We start from the raw sequence: 17,361 nt of genomic DNA on the forward strand, positions 1-17,361 counted from the left end.
CTCCCAGAGCGCTAAGAACCTTGGCGTGATCCTGGACAACACCCTGTCGTTCTCCACCAACATCAAGGCGGTGGCCCGTTCCTGTAGGTTCATGCTCTACAACATCCGCAGAGTACGACCCTGCCTCACACAGGAAGCGGCGCAGGTCCTAATCCAGGCACTCGTCATCTCCCGTCTGGATTACTGCAACTCGCTGCTGGCTGGGCTCCCTGCCTGTGCCATTAAACCCCTACAACTCATCCAGAACGCCGCAGCCCGTCTGGTGTTCAACCTTCCCAAGTTCTCTCACGTCACCCCGCTCCTCCGCTCTCTCCACTGGCTTCCAGTTGAAGCTCGCATCCGCTACAAGACCATGGTGCTTGCCTACGGAGCTGTGAGGGGAACGGCACCTCAGTACCTTCAGGCTCTGATCAGGCCCTACACCCAAACAAGGGCACTGCGTTCATCCACCTCTGGCCTGCTCGCCTCCCTACCACTGAGGAAGTACAGTTCCCGCTCAGCCCAGTCAAAACTGTTCGCTGCTCTGGCCCCCCAATGGTGGAACAAACTCCCTCACGACGCCAGGACAGCGGAGTCAATCACCACCTTCCGGAGACACCTGAAACCCCACCTCTTCAAGGAATACCTAGGATAAAGCAATCCTTCTGCCCCCCCCCCCCCCCCCCCCCCCTTAAAAGATCTGATGCACTATTGTAAAGTGGCTGTTCCACCGGATGCCATAAGGTGAATGCACCAATTTGTAAGTCGCTCTGGATAAGAGCGTCTGCTAAATGACTTAAATGTAAATGTAAATGTACTCTGAGACCCTTTATGAATACGTCCCAGAGCTGTTTCGCTGTGGTAGTCGTACCAGTCGATGCCTCTGTGGTAGTTGTGTCCGTTGAAGAACTGGATCTCCTCAAAGGTCTCCTTGTTGGGGTAGTTACTGGTCAGGTCAGGGTGCATTCCCAGAAACAGATAGAGGGCTGTAGAACCTGGGAGAGAGAGGGATGGAGAGGGAGACAGAGAGAGGGAGGGAAGGGGGATGAAGCGGGGAGCGAGAGAGACGGAGAGAGAGAGACAGTGGAGAGAGAGTATATATTTTGAAGCATTAAAACATCAACTTTGAAGCACCTTGCAGCAGCCATGACAATGAATGATCAAATAAATCGTCTCGTTAGTGTCCTGTTCCCATTAGTGTTGGTGAGTGTTTCTCATAAACCGCCTTCTGCTTTCTCTGCGGAGGAGAGAGTGTCAGTCGGTCATGTGTGACAGGCAAGTTCCCGTAATTATGTTCTGTACGGAGAATGTGTAACTCTGAGACAACAACACCTCCTCTGCAGACCAAAGTCTCAGAAACCTCCCACAGGCCAGAGCAGATACCTGTCAGCTCTAACTACTCCTCACTGCGATAATCACATATGAGGAAGGGAAGTGAATCACAAGTGAGGTGAAATCAAGGCTCCGTCCCAAATGGTACCCTATTCCCTATATAATGCACTACTTTTGACCAGGGTATCGCTCTGGTCAAGAGTAGTGCATTACACAGGGAATAGGGTGCCATTTGGGATGGGGAGCACGCAGAGGTGAGGTTGTGGACTGAGAGTCATGGCTAGTGATGTCCACTAGGTGGATCTGGTGTTCCATCTCTCACCTGTCTTCTGAGGCCCAATGACAAGCAGCTTGGGGAAACGGTCGCATGTCTTCTCCTTTGACCAGATGTCCTTGTGCCTTTTGTCCTCGCAGGGATCCTGTAGGACCAGGGTTTATGAGTCCTTAGTCATTCTTACATGTATCCAGTTGTTTAACCACTAAAAGTCTATGCCGTTGGGGGGGCTTGGGTACTAAGCTAACATATGAAATTGTTTTACGATGGTCATACCATGGATAATTTAGCTATTTTATTTAGAATTTTAGCACATCTTTAGGTATAAATGTTTCTATTTACTACTATAGCCCATAGAAATGCATTGAATAACACATTCATAAATGGCAAAACAGACAGTCAAAAAATAAAATCATAAGGAATAAGGTTTTGAAGAGACATGAAAGCTCAGGAAATATTTTAGTTTTTTGAACACATATTTAACCCCTTATTTTTTGGGACACAAAACTACGTCCATTCTTCCATTCGTTTGTATGGGTTACCTTCAAATGAGTCCCCTGACACTTGTGGGGGTTGTAGAGCAAAACGGAGAACACCATCGTGTTCGGGAGTCTCCCCTTTCCATAGAGGGGTCATATTAGTTTGTCCAACCGGACGCTACGGACGTTTTCATGAGAAGACCGATTATCGGGATGTCTCCTGGTCTGACAAAACGCTGTAGCTCGGCCACCTTCCACCACAGATGCAGAAGGCCAACATTGGCAGATGCGGTGAAAAAAACTGATATCTCTAGCTTAAACTGACAGATTTTGAAGGGGCTTTTTAAATTATGTTAGATTGACGCATGGGTGCGTCAATAGACTCTTAAGGATTAATGAACCCTGAACAAATACATACAACATCCTGAGGACGTGCGGCTACATTGGAACGGTCAATGGAGATGCCCTTTGAACACAAATACAATACTTGGCAGCAGATTGTGGTCTACAGGACAAGGATCCACCCAGGACTCATGTTAAAGGCCTTTCTAAATTAGACTAAGCTGTGTACATTCAGGTTAAAAGGATGTTCCGCTCAAAATACAACCTAACATGATTTTTCCACTTGTAGTCGATTCCCCAAGATAGTTATCACATCCCAGTATTCGTCAATAGACACATCCAGTTCCAGCCAGTCTCTCTCTGTCCCACAGACTGACCTGCCAGAGTGGGTCTCTCTCGTTAGGGAAGAGGCTGAAGTATCTCTGGGCCAGCTGGATGGGAGGCAGGGTCTGCAGCCGCAGGTTGGTCCAGGTTTGCAGGAAGGCCACCAGGCTCTTAAAGGTGTACAGGCCCAGCCGGTCGTTACCGTAGTTAGACAGGTGGGTCATGAAGATACTGATCTGGAGGAGAGCGAGAGCGAGAGAGAGAAAGGTAAACTTAAATTCACTCTGATAGTGGGAGTGGCCAGCAGTGATTGGATGTATAGTGTGTGTTAACTCACAGGGTTGAGTAGAACAGTGAGGAACAGCTCTCCTCCGTTAATGAGTTTGTCCAGTTCGTTGGGACTGCCTGGGTACTCCTTATAGAAGATGGTGTGCGTGAACAGGCCACATGTCTGCCTGGGCAAGACCTGCAAACAAACAAACACACACGTCAATGACACACACACTTATAAGTCAATGACACACACAAGCATGCACGCGCACACACCAGCACCACTGGTCTATTCAATGCAAAACATTCCAAACCCCAGGCAATATCAACACTTTTGCTTACAATAATCTTCATATTATTATTATCATCATTTGGAGAAGCCTATATGGAATTCATTAAAATACACATGCAGCTAGAGAGAGTCTGGGGATCTGAATATCAATCATCTACAGGAAGAGAGAGATGCCGACAGACAGCACGAGAGGAAAACCTACTGGCAGCACAACATAGTGTACTACTGGGGTATCAGATAGTGTTTTTAAGAAGATTAACTTGTGTGTTGGTGGTGTGCCGTCAGGGTTTATGTTGTGGAGGGAAAAGTCTCTCTGTTGTTGATGTTGTTGTTGCATTGTTAAAGGCATATCCAAGAGGTAGTGTCTGGGGGCCAGTCAGGGTGGTTGGTAGTGTCTAGGGGCCAGTCAGGGTGGTTGGTAGTGTCTAGGGGCCAGTCAGGGTGGTTGGTAGTGTCTGGGGGCCAGTCGGGGTGGTTGGTAGTGTCTGGGGGCCAGTCAGGTTGGTTGGTAGTGTCTAGGGGCCAGTCAGAGAGGTTGGTAGTGTCTAGGGGCCAGTCAGGGTGGTTGGTAGTGTCTAGGGGCCAGTCAGAGAGGTTGGTAGTGTCTAGGGGCCAGTCAGAGAGGTTGGTAGTGTCTAGGGGCCAGTCAGAGAGGTTGGTAGTGTCTAGGGGCCAGTCAGGGTGGTTGGTAGTGTCTAGGGGCCAGTCAGAGAGGTTGGTAGTGTCTAGGGGCCAGTCGGGGTGGTTGGTAGTGTCTGGGGGCCAGTCAGAGAGGTTGGTAGTGTCTGGGGGCAGTCAAAGTGGTTGGTAGTGTCTGGGGTCCAGTCAGAGTGGTCGGTGGTGTCTGGGGGCCAGTCAGGGTGGTCGGTAGTGTTTGGGGACCAGTCAGAGTGGTTGGTAGTGTTTGGGGGCCAGTCAGAGTGGTTGGTAGTGTTTGGGGGCCAGTCAGAGTGGTTGGTAGTGTTTGGGGGCCAGTCAGAGTGGTTGATAGTGTTTGGGGGCCAGTCAGAGTGGTTGGCGTAGCTACAGTCCACTATCACCTACTGCTGTAGAGGGATCCTCACACACTGATTGACCACCAAGGCATAATGAGGCTGGCCATTCCAAGGCCACTGTTGCCACGGTGACATACATAAAACTGCCCTGCTGTTCTTTCCATCTCAGGGGAGGACAGAGAGAAGGAGAGATGTTGATAGCAGATACAGAGAAAAGAGAAGAAAGAGGGAGAGATGGTGAGATAGGTGGGGTAATAGAGTTATGAAGGTGGTGAGATAGGTGGGGTAATAGAGTTATGAAGGTGGTGAGATAGGTGGGGTAATAGAGTTATGAAGGTGGTGAGATAGGTGGGGTAATAGAGTTATGAAGGTGGTGAGATAGGTGGGGTAATAGAGTTATGAAGGTGGTGAGATAGGTGGGGTAATAGAGTTATGAAGGTGGTGAGATAGGTGGGGTAATAGAGTTATGAAGGTGGTGAGATAGGTGGGGTAATAGAGTTATGAAGGTGGTGAGATAGGTGGGGTAATAGAGTTATGAAGGTGGTGAGATAGGTGGGGTAATAGAGTTATGAAGGTGGTGAGATAGGTGGGGTAATAGAGTTATGAAGGTGGTGAGATAGGTGGGGTAATAGAGTTATGCAGGTGGTGAGATAGGTGGGGTAATAGAGTTATGAAGGTGGTGAGATAGGTGGGGTAATAGAGTTATGAAGGTGGTGAGATAGGTGGGGTAATAGAGTTATGAAGGTGGTGAGATAGGTGGGGTAATAGAGTTATGCAGGTGGTGAGATAGGTGGGGTAATAGAGTTATGAAGGTGGTGAGATAGGTGGGGTAATAGAGTTATGAAGGTGGTGAATTGTTTACACCTATTCTGTAACTTCAGATCTGCAAAGGAAGACAGAACAAACCCAGAGACGGAGAGAGTGGAACTTCTGTGCGTGTAATGTTTACAGTAAATTTGTATTGTTTATTTCACTTTTGTTTATAATTTACTTCACTTGCTTTGGCAATGTTAACATACGTTTCCCATGTCAATAAAGCCCTTGAATTGAATAGAATAGAGTAACCGTCAGTAGGGTGACTCACGCTGATACCGCTGTGTATGAATCCTCGTCTGAAGCGGGCAGGTTTGAGGTGGGGGTACTCCTCCGTGCTGGTCACCCTGATACCCCACACCTTCTTCCAGGCATCGTACAGCTGCAGGTGGACCGGGTACACCCCAGAGTGGTGGGGTGCCACCGCATAGCCCATGTTAGTGGGGATACCGTGCTCCTGGAAAGAGAGGGAGGGGGAGGCAGAAGAGGGGTGTATGGGGGGAGGAGAGAGACAGATAGGAGGTAGGGAGGGAGGAAGAAGGAATCATAATTAAAATCACAGCCAGGAGTCAGACTGATACGACCTGACACACACATAACTCATGACCAAGGGAATTCTCTCATTCAGCACAAGCCCTCACTGTATTGCTCCTCAGTAGCAATGCTAAGGCTAGCCCAACACAGCACATAAATGTAATCTGTCATGATACAACAGGATGTGTGAGATAAAGAGCAGCATTAGTTCTGGTGCTTTGGACAAGTCATCATTTCAGAGGTGTTAGCATCGTTAGAATTTCAGAAGGAGAGGGGACATTCAGCCCGTAACATACAAAGAGAGAGGGTGGAGGGGAGGGGACATTCAGCCCATAACATACAAAGAGAGAGGGTGGAGGGGAGGGGACATTCAGCCCATAACATACAAAGAGAGAGGGTGGAGGGGAGGGGACATTCAGCCCATAACATACAAAGAGAGAGGGTGGAGGGGAGGGGACATTCAGCCCATAACATACAAAGAGAGAGGGTGGAGGGGAGGGGACATTCAGCCCGTAACATACAAAGAGAGAGGGTGGAGGGGAGGGGACATTCAGCCCATAACATACAAAGAGAGAGGGTGGAGGGGAGGGGACATTCAGCCCATAACATACAAAGAGAGAGGGTGGAGGGGAGGGGACATTCAGCCCGTAACATACAAAGAGAGAGGGTGGAGGGGAGGGGACATTCAGCCCATAACATACAAAGAGAGAGGGTGGAGGGGAGGGGACATTCAGCCCGTAACATACAAAGAGAGAGGGTGGAGGGGAGGGGACATTCAGCCCATAACATACAAAGAGAGAGGGTGGAGGGGAGGGGACATTCAGCCCGTAACATACAAAGAGAGAGGGTGGAGGGGAGGTGACATTCAGCCCGTAAAAAGAGAGAGGGTGGAGGGGAGGGGACATTCAGCCCGTAAAAAGAGAGAGGGTGGAGGGGAGGGGACATTCAGCCCGTAACATACAAAGAGAGAGGGTGGAGGGGAGGGGACATTCAGCCCGTAAAAAGAGAGAGGGTGGAGGGGAGGGGACATTCAGCCCGTAACATACAAAGAGAGAGGGTGGAGGGGAGGGGACATTCAGCCCATAACATACAAAGAGAGAGGGTGGAGGGGAGGGGACATTCAGCCCGTAACATACAAAGAGAGAGGGTGGAGGGGAGGTGACATTCAGCCCGTAACATACAAAGAGAGAGGGTGGAGGGGAGGGGACATTCAGCCCGTAAAAAGAGAGAGGGTGGAGGGGAGGGGACATTCAGCCCGTAACATACAAAGAGAGAGGGTGGAGGGGAGGGGACATTCAGCCCGTAACATACAAAGAGAGAGGGTGGAGGGGAGGGGACATTCAGCCCGTAACATACAAAGAGAGAGGGTGGAGGGGAGGTGACATTCAGCCCGTAACATACAAAGAGAGAGGGTGGAGCTCTTCGCTCCAGTTCCGATCCACGTTCTAGCTCTTCTCTTAACTTCTCTAGGTTAGGGGGCAGCATTTTCACGTTTGGATGAAAAGCATACCCAAATTCAACTGCCAGCTACTCATCCCCAGGAGATAAGATATGCATATTATTAGTATATTTGGATAGAAAACACTGAAGTTTCTAAAACTGTTTGAATCATGTCTGTGAGTATAACAAAACTTATTTAGCAGGCGAAACCCCGAGGACAAACCATTCAGATTTTTTTTTTTTTTTTTTTAGGTCACTGTCTTTTCAATGAGTTTATTGGGAAACCAGATTTCTAAGCGAATTGCTTGCAGTTACTACGGCTTCCACTGGATGTCAACAGTCCTGAGAAATAGGTTGAGGTTATTCCTTTGTGTAATGAAGAAAAACAGCCATCTTGAAGTCGAGTCACTCCAGATGTCCTGTTTGATTGAAGCGCATGTCCAGAAGGCATGCTACATATCGTTTTAATCCTGTATTGAACACAGATCGATTATTAACGTTAAAAAATACCTAAAATTGTATTACAAAAGTAGTTAGAAATATTTTGGCAAAGTTTACAGGTAACCTTTGAGATATTTTGTCGTCACGTTTGAACAAGTTGGAACCTGTGTTTTTCTGGATCAAACGCGCCAAATAAATGGACATTTTGGATATATATCGACGGAATTAATCGAACAAAGGGATCATTTGTGATGTTTATGGGACATATTGGAGTGCCAACAACAGAAGCTTGTCAAAGGTAAGGCATGAATTATATTTTTATTTCTGTGTTTTGTGTCACGCCTGCAGGGTTGGAATATGCTTCTCTCTTTGTTTACTATTGTGCTATACTCAGATAATAGCATCGTATGCTTTCGCCGAAAAGCCTATTTCAATTCTGACATGTTGGCTGGATTCACAACCAGTGTAGCTTTAATTTGGTATCTTTCATGTGTGATTTAATGAAAGTTTGATTTTATAGTAATTTTCATAGTCATTCATTTTAATGTGGCGCTATGCATTTTCTCAGGCTTTTTGCCAAGTGAGACAGTAGCGTCTTGCCTAAACTCAGATTTTTGGATATAAATATGAACTTTACCGAACAAAAAATACATGTATTGTGTAACACGAAGTCCTATGAGTGTCATCTGATGAAGATCATCAAAGGTTAGTGATTCATTTTATCTCTATTTCTGCTTTTTGTTACTGCTCTCTTTTGCTGGAAAAATTGCTGTCTTTTTCTGTGACTTGGCTCATACCTAACATAATCGTTTGGTGTACTTTCGTCGATTTTTTGTTGTTGAAATCGGACACTTTGGCTGGATTTACAACAAGTAGCTTTAAAATGGTGTAAAATACATGTATGTTTGAAGAATTTAAATTATGGGATTTCTGTTGTTTTGAATTTGGTGCCCTGCAGTTTCAATGGCTGTTGACGAGGTGGGACGCTACCGTCCCACATACCCTAGAGAAGTTAACAAGTATGGACCCAGAACTTAATTGAACATCTGACCAATTATGCAAGACTTTAGTTCTGGGTTAACCGAGATTAGGCTAACGTCAGCATTTCTAATGAGGAGCAACACAGTGATGTGGGCTAACTGTTAGCATCCCACTGCTAGCCCCCAAACAGACAGAGACTCACCATAGCGAACCTCTTGTTGAGCAGCATCTGTTCAGCTAGCACTGACTGGTTGTGGAAGAGGTGGGGCTGCATGTGGCTCCACATGTGGGGGAACCACCAGAACTCCTTGACGTAGGAGAGGAGCAGGTCATCCCCCAGGTCCTCCTCATCTGACCCTGGACACAAAAGGAGAGGGAGGAGAGGAGAAAAGGTAAGAGGATGGGAGGTGTGCAGAGGGAGGACAGGTAGAGGACCGGACGGAGCAGGAGAGTAGCAGCGAAAGAATGAAGAGAAGGAAAGGGGAGAAAAACGTTTGTTTGATGAACCGTGGAGTGTGGTGTATGTCCTCAAGTTATAAAAGCAATACGTATACTGCTGGGATTTGTTAATGCAATCCCATAAGAACCTGTGAAGTGTGTTCATTAATGCTGGTGTGAGTTTCATACCGCAGGCACCCGCCTGTCTTACCTGCATGGAAGAACTTCCCTGAATAGCCCAGGTTGAAGGTGAAGTTGGGTACATGGTCGCGCAGCTCTCTCTGGGTCTCCAACAGGGCCTGACACAGGGAGGAGGTGGGGGTGAGCAAGGCAACACATACACACACAGCTCATCTTGTTGGTCTGTAACTCTCTCCCCGTTCACATCCTCATCAACCCCCGGTGGCCTCTATTCTCTCCTCCATTCCGCTTGAGATCTCTCTCCTCTGATTTGAGTTTGTTTAATTATTCTCTGTATATGAATCCACGCTTCATCTCTCTCTTTCTCCCAGTCTCCCTCTGTCTTTCCTGCCTTGTCAGGTTCCTTCCATAACCTCACTGTTCAGATGCCAAGAGATGAAGGAAGCCTTGACATAGTCCTGGTATTCTAATGTTCTACCCTTGCACATGAGAGGAGGTACAACTCTGATGAGGAATGCAGAACAACACAGACAACCAAAACAAGTCCTATTCAGTGTTGAAATATGAAGGGATATGGTTCTTGAGAGAGTGTGTCGCCCTATCGGAACGCTGAAGCCTGTCAACTCTGAGGAGCCTACTGAGATGAATAAAGAGAGAGAGGGGGTGGAGGGTGAGAATAGGTTTAATATAATACTAGGAGCGGCAAGATGCCTTTCATGTGCTGTACCAACCTACTTACGGTGTCTTCGGAAAGTATTCAGACCCCTTCCCCTTTTACCACATTGTTACTTTACAGCCTTGTTCTAAAAATATAAAAAATATATACACTGCTCAAAAAAATAAAGGGAACACTTAAACAACACAATGTAACTCCAAGTCAATCACACTTCTGTGAAATTAAACTGTCCACTTAGGAAGCAACACTGATTGACAATAAATTTCACATGCTGTTGTGCAAATGGAATAGACAAAAGGTGGAAATTATAGGCAATTAACAAGACACCCCACAAAAAGGAGTGATTCTGCAGGTGGTGACCACAGACCACTTCTAGTTCCTATGCTTCCTGGCTGATGTTTTGGTCACTTTTGAATGCTGGCGGTGCTCTCACTCTAGTGGTAGCATGAGACGGAGTCTACAACCCACACAAGTGGCTCAGGTAGTGCAGTTCATCCAGGATGGCACATCAATGCGAGCTGTGGCAAAAAGGTTTGCTGTGTCTGTCAGCGTAGTGTCCAGAGCATGGAGGCGCTACCAGGAGACAGGCCAGTACATCAGGAGACGTGGAGGAGGCCGTAGGAGGGCAACAACCCAGCAGCAGGACCGCTACCTCCGCCTTTGTGCAAGGAGGTGCACTGCCAGCGCCCTGCAAAATGACCTCCAGCAGGCCACAAATGTGCATGTGTCTGCTCAAACGGTCAGAAACAGACTCCATGAGGGTGGTGTGAGGGCCCGACGTCCACAGGTGGGGGTTGTGCTTACAGCCCAACACCGTGCAGGACGTTTGGCATTTGCCAGAGAACACCAAGATTGGCAAATTCGCCACTGGCGCCCTGTGCTCTTCACAGATGAAAGCAGGTTCACACTGAGCACATGAGCACATGTGACAGACGTGACAGAGTCTGGAGACGCCGTGGAGAACGTTCTGCTGCCTGCAACATCCTCCAGCATGACCGGTTTGGCGATGGGTCAGTCATGGTGTGGGGTGGCATTTCTTTGTGGGGTCGTTTGTGCTCGCCAGAGGTAGCCTGACTGCCATTAGGTACAGAGATGAGATCCTCAGACTCCTTGTGAGACCATATGCTGACACATGCACATTTGTGGCCTGCTGGAGGTCATTTTGCAGGGCTCTGGCAGTGCACCTCCTTGCACAAAGGCGGAGGGAGCGGTCCTGCTGCTGGGTTGTTGCCCTCCTACGGCCTCCTCCACGTCTCCTGATGTACTGGCCTGTCTCCTGGTAGCGCCTCCATGCTCTGGACACAACGCTGACAGACACAGCAAACCTTTTTGCCACAGCTCGCATTGATGTGCCATCCTGGATGAACTGCACTACATGAGCCACTTGCGTGGGTTGTAGACTCCGTCTCTTGCTACCACTAGCAAGAGACGGAGTCTACACCAGCATTCAAAAGTGACCAAAACATCAGCCAGGAAGCATAGGAACTGAGAAGTGGTCTGTGGTCACCACCTGCAGAATCACTCCTTTTTTGGGGGTGTCTTGCTAATTGCCTATAATTTCCACCTGTTGTCTATTCCATTTGCACAACATCATGTGAAATTTATTGTCAATCAGTGTTGCTTCCTAAGTGGACAGTTTGATTTCACAGAAGTGTGATTGACTTGGAGTTACATTGTGTTTTTTAAGTGTTCCCTTTATTTTTTTGAGCAGTGTATAAAAAAATCCATCAATCTACACACAATACCCCATAACAACAAAGCGAAAACAGGTTTTTAGCCAATTTTGCAAAGAAATATATAAAAGCAATACCTGTGATAACTTCAATTGATTGGACATGATTTGGAAAGGCACACACCTGTCTATATAAGGTCCCACAGTTGACAGTGAAGGTCACAGCAAAAACCAAGCCATGATGTCGAAGGAATTGTCCATAGAGCTTCGAAACAGGATTGTCTCGAGGCACAGATCTGGAGAAGGGCACCAAAACATTTCTGCAGCATTGAAGGTCCCCAAGAACATAGTGGCCTACATCGTTCTTAAATTATACAAGTTTGGAACCACCAAGACTCATCCTAGAGCTGGCCGCCCGGCCAAACTGAGCAATCGGAGAAGAAGGGCCTGGTCAGGGAGGTGACCAAGAACCCGATAGTAACTCTGACAGAGCTCCAGAGATCCTCTGTGGAAATGAAAGAACCTTCCAGAAGGACAATCATCTGCAGCACTCCACCAATCAAGCCTTTATGGTAGAGTGGCCAGACGGAAGCCACTCAGTAAAAGGCACATGACAGCCCACTTGGAGTTTGCCAAAGGGCACCTAAAGGACTCTCAGACCAGGAGAAGCAAGATTCTTTGGTCTGATGAAACCAAGATTGAACTCTTTGGCTTGAATGTTAAGCGTCTGGAGGAAACCTGGCACCATCCCTACGGTGAAGCATGGTGGTGCCAGCATCATGCTGTGGAGATGTTTTTCAGCGGTAGGGACTGGAAAACTAGTCAGGATTGAGGAAAAGAACTGAGATCCTTCATGAAAATCTGTTCCAGAGTGCTCGGGGCCTCGGACAGGGTCTAAGGTTCACCTTCCAACAGGACAACGACCCTAAGCACACAGCCAAGACAACGCAGGAGTGGCTTCGGGACAAGTCTCTGAATGTGCTTGAGTGGCCCAGCTAGAGCCCGGACTTGAAACCGATCGAACATCTCTGGAGAGACCTGAAAATAGCTGTGCAGCAACGCTCCCCATCCAACCTGACAGAGCTTGAGAGGATCTGCAGAGAAGAATGGGAGAAACTCCCCAAATACAGGTGTGCTAAGCTTGTAGCGTCATACCCAAGAAGACTCGAGGCTGTAATCGCTGCCAAAGATGCTTCAACAAATGTCTGAATACTTATGTAAATGTGATATCAGTTTTAAATGTTTTATACATTTGCAAAAATTTCTAAAAACCTATTTTCTCTTTGTAATTATGGGGTATTGTACGTAGATTGCTGAGGGAAAAAATAAATGTAATACATTTTAGAATAAGGCTGTAACGTAACAAAATGTGGGTCTGAATACTTTCTGAATGCACTCTACCTGCCTAATAATGCTTAATTACAAACATATAATGCAGCATAATTACAAAATCTCAGAGATGGAAACATTGGAAATTGACATTTCTTTTTTAAAAGTATATATCACCTTAACATCATCCACCTTCATCCTCGTGCCCTCCTTCCCAACAAAGATGTCATCTATATCGACCAGTAGGTGTCGCTCCAGGGAGAGAGAGAGCCTCTTTCCCGTCAGGAAGCCCACCGCGTCCACAAACACCAGCTTGTGCAGCCAGAAGTTGAGGTTGTTCCCAAACAGAACCCTCTGGATCCCATCATGGAGCCCCAGGTCCTGCACCACGGAGGGAAGCAGTGCGGCCGTCGTACCCAGCGAGGGGACACTCTCTGCGGACTGGGTCTTGGCCAGGAGGACGGGCTCGTAGGTGGAGTGGTTGGACTGGAAGACGGTCCAGTCATCACCGGGGAGGGGGCCGGGGAGGGGTTGGCCGGAGCGCGTGATGAAGAGGAGGGGGGACTTGGAGTTGACCGTGCAGTCTTTCAGGCCCAGGTTGGAGTGGAGGAAGAGGGGGAAGCCTTTGAGCTGGGCGCTCAGCAGGCTGTTCTCATTGGCCTACAGGAGGGAGGTCAATTACATCATCAAGAAGGAACAGAGAGTTCATCGATCATTGTCGATAGAAATCTGTTGCATTGAATGGACAAAACTTCCAATCATGTGGAATAGAAAATCCTTCTAGCTCTGTGGAATGCATTTCCAAGTGTCATCATATTGAATAAGCTTGACTATGAAATACATTCTATAGAGCTGAAGGGTGGTAATTCAATTCATTACATCCTATGGATGCTCTCCCTCTCTCTCGCTCTCTGCTGTGTGGGCGTCTACGAAAACAATGTTATTACGTTAACACTCACCCACATACACTGAGGATGTTCCCACACACAAAACAAATATTAAAGCAACTTTCCCCCAATGCAGAAGTATGAGACATATTCCTGTTCAACATTGATGATGTCATTGAGATTAATTCTCTCCCCATGTCACTTTCTCTCCCTGATAGACTGATCCCAAACCCCACTAGATTGACCAGGTATTCATGCTTACCCACCTACCACTCCTCCCTCTACCTCTGCTCTTTCACAAGACCTGCAAACTTTCCTTTGGTTACCAGGCTCTACTGGGATTACTAAAATAGAGGAATAGAGAGACATAGTGAGGAAGAGGAAAAGAGAAAGGAAGAGAGAGCGAGAGAGTGAGAATGAGAGAGACAGAGAGCGAGAGTGAGAGCACATGAGACAGAGAGAGCCTGCCATAAGATGAGGGACAGTGTCTGACAGACCAATCAACCTGCACATGTCCTCTACTGTATGCTTATTGTTATTGTTCAATGTATGGTTATTTTGACCCTTTGTTACTGATCAAATCAAATTGTATTTGTCACATACACATGATTAGCAGATGTTAATGCAAGTGTAGCAAAATGCTTGTGGTTCTAGGTCCGACAATGCAGTAATAACCAACGAGTAATCTAACCTAAAAATTCCACAACTACTACCATATACACACACAAGTGTAAAGGAATAACGAATATGTACATAAAGATATATGAACGAGTGATGGTACAGAACGGCATAGGCAAGATGCAGTAGATGGTATCGAGTTGTTACTGTTGTCCCATTGACAATTTGGATTCTTATTATTTTCATATTGTAAATATCCAAAATAAGCTTTGGCAATATGTACATTGTTACGGCATGCCAATAAAGCAAATTGAATTGAATCTCTCAGTGAGAGAGACAGAGAGAAGAGAGAGCAAGAGAGAGAGGAAGAAGGAGAGAGAGAGAGACGCAGCACGCAAGAGAGAGACAGAGAGGAAGAGGAAGAAAAAGCGAGCGAGAGAGAGCATGAGACACAGCGAGAGAGAGCGCATGAGACACAGCAAGAGAGAGAGCATGAGACACAGCAAGAGAGAGAGCATGAGACACAGCAAGAGAGAGCGCATGAGACACAGCAAGAGAGAGCGCATGAGACACAGCAAGAGAGAGCGCATGAGACACAGCAAGAGAGAGCGCATGAGACACAGCAAGAGAGAGCGCATGAGACACAGCGAGAGAGAGAGCATGAGACACAGCAAGAGAGAGCGCATGAGACACAGCAAGAGAGAGCGCATGAGACACAGCGAGAGAGAGCGCATGAGACACAGCAAGAGAGAGCGCATGAGACACAGCGAGAGAGAGAGCATGAGACACAGCAAGAGAGAGCGCATGAGACACAGCAAGAGAGAGCGCATGAGACACAGCAAGAGAGAGCGCATGAGACACAGCGAGAGAGAGCGCATGAGACACAGCGAGAGAGAGCGCATGAGACACAGCGAGAGAGAGCGCATGAGACACAGCGAGAGAGAGCGCATGAGACACAGCGAGAGAGAGAGCATGAGACACAGCAAGAGAGAGAGAGCATGAGACACAGCAAGAGAGAGCGCATGAGACACAGCGAGAGAGAGAGCATGAGACACAGCAAGAGAGAGAGAGCATGAGACACAGCAAGAGAGAGAGCATGAGACACAGCGAGAGAGAGAGCATGAGACACAGCAAGAGAGAGAGAGCATGAGACACAGCAAGAGAGAGAGAGAGCATGAGACACAGCAAGAGAGAGCGCATGAGACACAGCAAGAGAGAGCGCATGAGACACAGCGAGAGAGAGAGCATGAGACACAGCAAGAGAGAGCGCATGAGACACAGCAAGAGAGAGCGCATGAGACACAGCAAGAGAGAGCGCATGAGACACAGCGAGAGAGAGCGCATGAGACACAGCGAGAGAGAGCGCATGAGACACAGCAAGAGAGAGCGCATGAGACACAGCGAGAGAGAGCGCATGAGACACAGCGAGAGAGAGAGCATGAGACACAGCAAGAGAGAGAGAGCATGAGACACAGCAAGAGAGAGCGCATGAGACACAGCGAGAGAGAGAGCATGAGACACAGCAAGAGAGAGAGAGCATGAGACACAGCAAGAGAGAGAGCATGAGACACAGCGAGAGAGAGAGCATGAGACACAGCAAGAGAGAGAGAGCATGAGACACAGCAAGAGAGAGAGAGAGCATGAGACACAGCAAGAGAGAGCGCATGAGACACAGCAAGAGAGAGCGCATGAGACACAGCGAGAGAGAGAGCATGAGACACAGCAAGAGAGAGCGCATGAGACACAGCAAGAGAGAGCGCATGAGACACAGCAAGAGAGAGCGCATGAGACACAGCGAGAGAGAGCGCATGAGACACAGCGAGAGAGAGCGCATGAGACACAGCAAGAGAGAGCGCATGAGACACAGCGAGAGAGAGCGCATGAGACACAGCGAGAGAGAGAGCATGAGACACAGCAAGAGAGAGAGAGCATGAGACACAGCAAGAGAGAGCGCATGAGACACAGCGAGAGAGAGAGCATGAGACACAGCAAGAGAGAGAGAGCATGAGACACAGCAAGAGAGAGAGCATGAGACACAGCGAGAGAGAGAGCATGAGACACAGCAAGAGAGAGAGAGCATGAGACACAGCAAGAGAGAGAGAGAGCATGAGACACAGCAAGAGAGAGCGCATGAGACACAGCAAGAGAGAGCGCATGAGACACAGCGAGAGAGAGAGCATGAGACACAGCAAGAGAGAGAGCATGAGACACAGCGAGAGAGAGAGCATGAGACACAGCGAGAGAGAGAGCATGAGACACAGCGAGAGAGAGAGCATGACACAGTGAGAGAGAGAGAGCATGACACACAGCGAGAGAGAGAGCATGACACACAGCGAGAGAGAGAGCATGACACACAGTGAGAGAGAGAGCATGACACACAGCGAGAAAGAGGAAGAAAAAGCGAGAGAGAGAGAGCATGAGACACAGCGAGAGAGCATGAGACACAGCGAGAGAGAGAGCATGAGACACAGCGAGGAAGAGGAAGAAAAAGCGAGAGAGAGCATGAGACACAGTGAGAGAGAGAGAGAGAGACAAAGACAAGTTTTTCTCACCCTGAGCATGTCAGTGATATCTATTCCCTTAGGGAGGAAAGAGGAATGAAGAGAGATGGACTGACAGACAGATGTAGAGGTGGAGATAGAGAGAAACTCAGTAGGGTGTTTCTGACCTGGAAGACATAGTACTAACCTTAAAGCTAGAACCCTTAAATGAAACAATAACAAAGCATCACGCCACCTCTGTTTTGGCAAAAAAAAAACTGTGGGATGGGCCAGAAGAGATATGGATGCAAGAACCATCGACATCATTAAAATTAAAGTTTTAACCATGTTTACACTTATTTTGTAAACAAGCTTATATTTTGGGTTCTGATGGGGTACAACAGTCGATCTAACCTCACGAGGCATTTAGAAGTTATATTCTTCAAGACTCAATGGGTATATGTCATTAATTTATAAGCTACACTACCGGTCAAAAGACACCTACTCATTCAAAGGTTTTTCTTTATTTTCTTAATTGTAGAATAATAGTGAACACATATACTAAGCTGGCTGCTTTTCCTTCACTCTGCGGTCCGACTCATCTCAAACCGTCTCAATTTGGTT

The 17,361-nt window shown here is 47.6% G+C and overlaps 1 protein-coding gene across 2 annotated transcripts in view; it reads right to left on the reverse strand.

Annotated features, from left to right (window-relative positions):
* LOC129827805 (bifunctional heparan sulfate N-deacetylase/N-sulfotransferase 1-like) overlaps positions 1-17,361 on the reverse strand; it is a 38,558-nt gene that overhangs the window by 6,226 nt on the left and 14,971 nt on the right. The window contains exons 2-9 of one of the 2 annotated variants that reach the window (XM_055889005.1): positions 12,930-13,412; positions 9,146-9,233; positions 8,699-8,853; positions 5,372-5,557; positions 3,068-3,196; positions 2,784-2,966; positions 1,634-1,730; positions 851-974 (exon numbers count right to left, since the gene is read on the reverse strand). In XM_055889005.1, the coding sequence (XP_055744980.1) occupies positions 851-974; positions 1,634-1,730; positions 2,784-2,966; positions 3,068-3,196; positions 5,372-5,557; positions 8,699-8,853; positions 9,146-9,233; positions 12,930-13,412 (1,445 nt within the window). The remainder of the gene's footprint in view (positions 1-850; positions 975-1,633; positions 1,731-2,783; positions 2,967-3,067; positions 3,197-5,371; positions 5,558-8,698; positions 8,854-9,145; positions 9,234-12,929; positions 13,413-17,361) is intronic. The other variant, XM_055889006.1, reaches the window with a different exon arrangement.

Source organism: Salvelinus fontinalis, chromosome 29, assembly GCF_029448725.1.
Source record: "Salvelinus fontinalis isolate EN_2023a chromosome 29, ASM2944872v1, whole genome shotgun sequence".
In the NCBI taxonomy this organism is placed as follows: Eukaryota; Metazoa; Chordata; class Actinopteri; order Salmoniformes; family Salmonidae; genus Salvelinus; species Salvelinus fontinalis.